This window comes from Mesitornis unicolor, unplaced genomic scaffold, assembly GCF_000695765.1.
Source record: "Mesitornis unicolor isolate BGI_N332 unplaced genomic scaffold, ASM69576v1 scaffold40070, whole genome shotgun sequence".
NCBI lineage: Eukaryota > Metazoa > Chordata > Aves > Mesitornithiformes > Mesitornithidae > Mesitornis > Mesitornis unicolor.
This window is the reverse complement of record NW_010156985.1, coordinates 704-2,516: the sequence shown is the minus strand read 5'-3', so window position 1 is coordinate 2,516 and position 1,813 is coordinate 704. Positions and strand designations below refer to the sequence as shown.

General features: G+C 58.1%; 1 protein-coding gene across 1 annotated transcript in view; it reads left to right on the top strand.

Annotated features, from left to right (window-relative positions):
* Nucleotides 1-58: 58 nt before the first annotated feature.
* Nucleotides 59-1,813, top strand: part of DNAJB1 (DnaJ (Hsp40) homolog, subfamily B, member 1) — a 1,995-nt gene continuing 240 nt past the window's right edge. Inside the window, exons 1-2 of the mRNA XM_010195100.1 lie at nt 59-622; nt 1,805-1,813. The exon at nt 1,805-1,813 is cut by the window's right edge and continues 240 nt beyond it. Coding sequence (XP_010193402.1) covers nt 140-622; nt 1,805-1,813 — 492 coding nt within the window. The 5' untranslated portion in view covers nt 59-139. The remainder of the gene's footprint in view (nt 623-1,804) is intronic.

The following is a 1,813-nucleotide window of genomic DNA, read 5'->3' as shown; positions in this document are numbered from 1 at the left end:
GCCACCTCCAGCATCCGGCGTGGGGCTGACGGGCGCCTTCTTCTCATTTTTAGGACTGAAAGGAGGAGCTCCCACTGCTGGCCCGGGGGGATCCAATGGCCCCACCTTCACCTACACCTTCCGGGGCGACCCCCACGCCATGTTCGCTGAATTCTTTGATGGCCGCAACCCCTTTGACACTTTCTTTGTCCAACGCAATGGGGACGACGAGGACGGCGACGACACTTTCACCACCTTCCATGTCGGGGGGTTTGGTAACGTCAGCTTTCCGCGGGGTCGAGGAGGGCCAGGCGGCGGCTGCCAAAAGCAGGACCCCCCTGTCCTCTATGACCTGAAGGTGTCCCTGGAGGAGATCTACACCGGCTGCACCAAGAAGATGAAGATCTCCCATAAACGTCTCAACCCCGACGGGAAGACGGTGCGGAACGAGGACAAGATCCTCACCATCGAGGTGAAGCGGGGATGGAAGGAGGGCACCAAAATCACCTTCCCCAAAGAGGGCGACCAGACCCCCAACAACATCCCCGCCGACGTCGTCTTCGTCCTCAAAGACAAACCCCACGGCGTCTTCCGCCGGGAGGGCTCGGACATTGTCTACCCGGCCAAGATCAGCCTCCGGGAGGTGGGTGGGTTGGTCTTGGTGGGGACGTCAAGGTTGGGTTGGTCTTGGTGGGGACGCCGGGGTTGGGTTGGTCTAAGTCTTGGTGGGGATGTTGTGGTTGGGTTGGTCTTGGTGTTGGATTTGGTGGGGACATCAAGGATGGGTTGGTCTTGGGTCTTGGTAGGGATGTCAAGGGGAGCTTGGTCTTGGTGAGGATGTTGGGGTTGGGTTGGTCTGGCTGTTGGTAGGAACGTCAAGATCGGGTTGGTCTTGGTCTTAGTGGGGACATCAAGGCCGGATTGGTCTTGGTGGTGACGTTGAGAGTGGGTTGGTCTTGCTCTTACTGGGGACAGCAAGGGTGGCTTGGACTTGGCCATGGTGGGGAAATCAAGTGCGGGTTTTGGTGGTGATGAGGATGTCAGGTGTGGACTTGGTCTTGGTGAGGCTGCATCAGGGCCGGGTTGGTCTTGATGGTGGGGCCATAATGGGCAGGGGTTGGTGTGGGATGTGATGGGTGGTTCTCGGGGTGCCAGGGGTGCAGGAGGTCCTGGCGGTGGGGACACAATGGGTGGTTGGGATGTGGTGGGTCTTGGTGGTGGGACCAAGGGTGGTTGTCTGAGTGGTTGGTTCCATGGGTGCAATGGGTGGTGGGGATGTGATGAGTGGTAGCTCTTGGTGGTGGGGATGCAGCGGGGTGGTTGGTCTTGGTGGTGGGGATGTGACTGGTTGGGTGGTGGATCTTGGTGGTGGGCACATGATGGGGGGGTTGATCTTGGTGGTGGTGGAGATGTGATGGGTGGTTGAGTGGTGGATCTTCGTGGTGAGGACGTGGTTGGGTGTTGGATCTTGGTGGCGAGGACATGACGGGTGGTTGGGTGGTTGATCTTAGTGGTGTGGTCATGATGGGGGTTGATCTTGGTGGTGGTGGAGTCATGGTGGGTGTTTGAGTGGTAGATCTTGGTGGGTATGTGATGAGTGCTTGGGTGATCTTGGTGGTTGGGTGATTGTTGTGTGGTTGTCCTGGTGGTTGGGTGATAGGTGGTTGGTCCTGGTGGTTGATCTTCATTGTTGGATGGTTGATCTTGGTGGTTGATCTTGGTTGGGTGGTGGTTGTGTGGTTGATCCTGGTGGTTGGGTGATGGTTGTGCAGTTGTCCCGGTGATCCCGTGTACCACCGCCCACCCTTTTTTTGCCCTCCAACAGGCGCTGTGC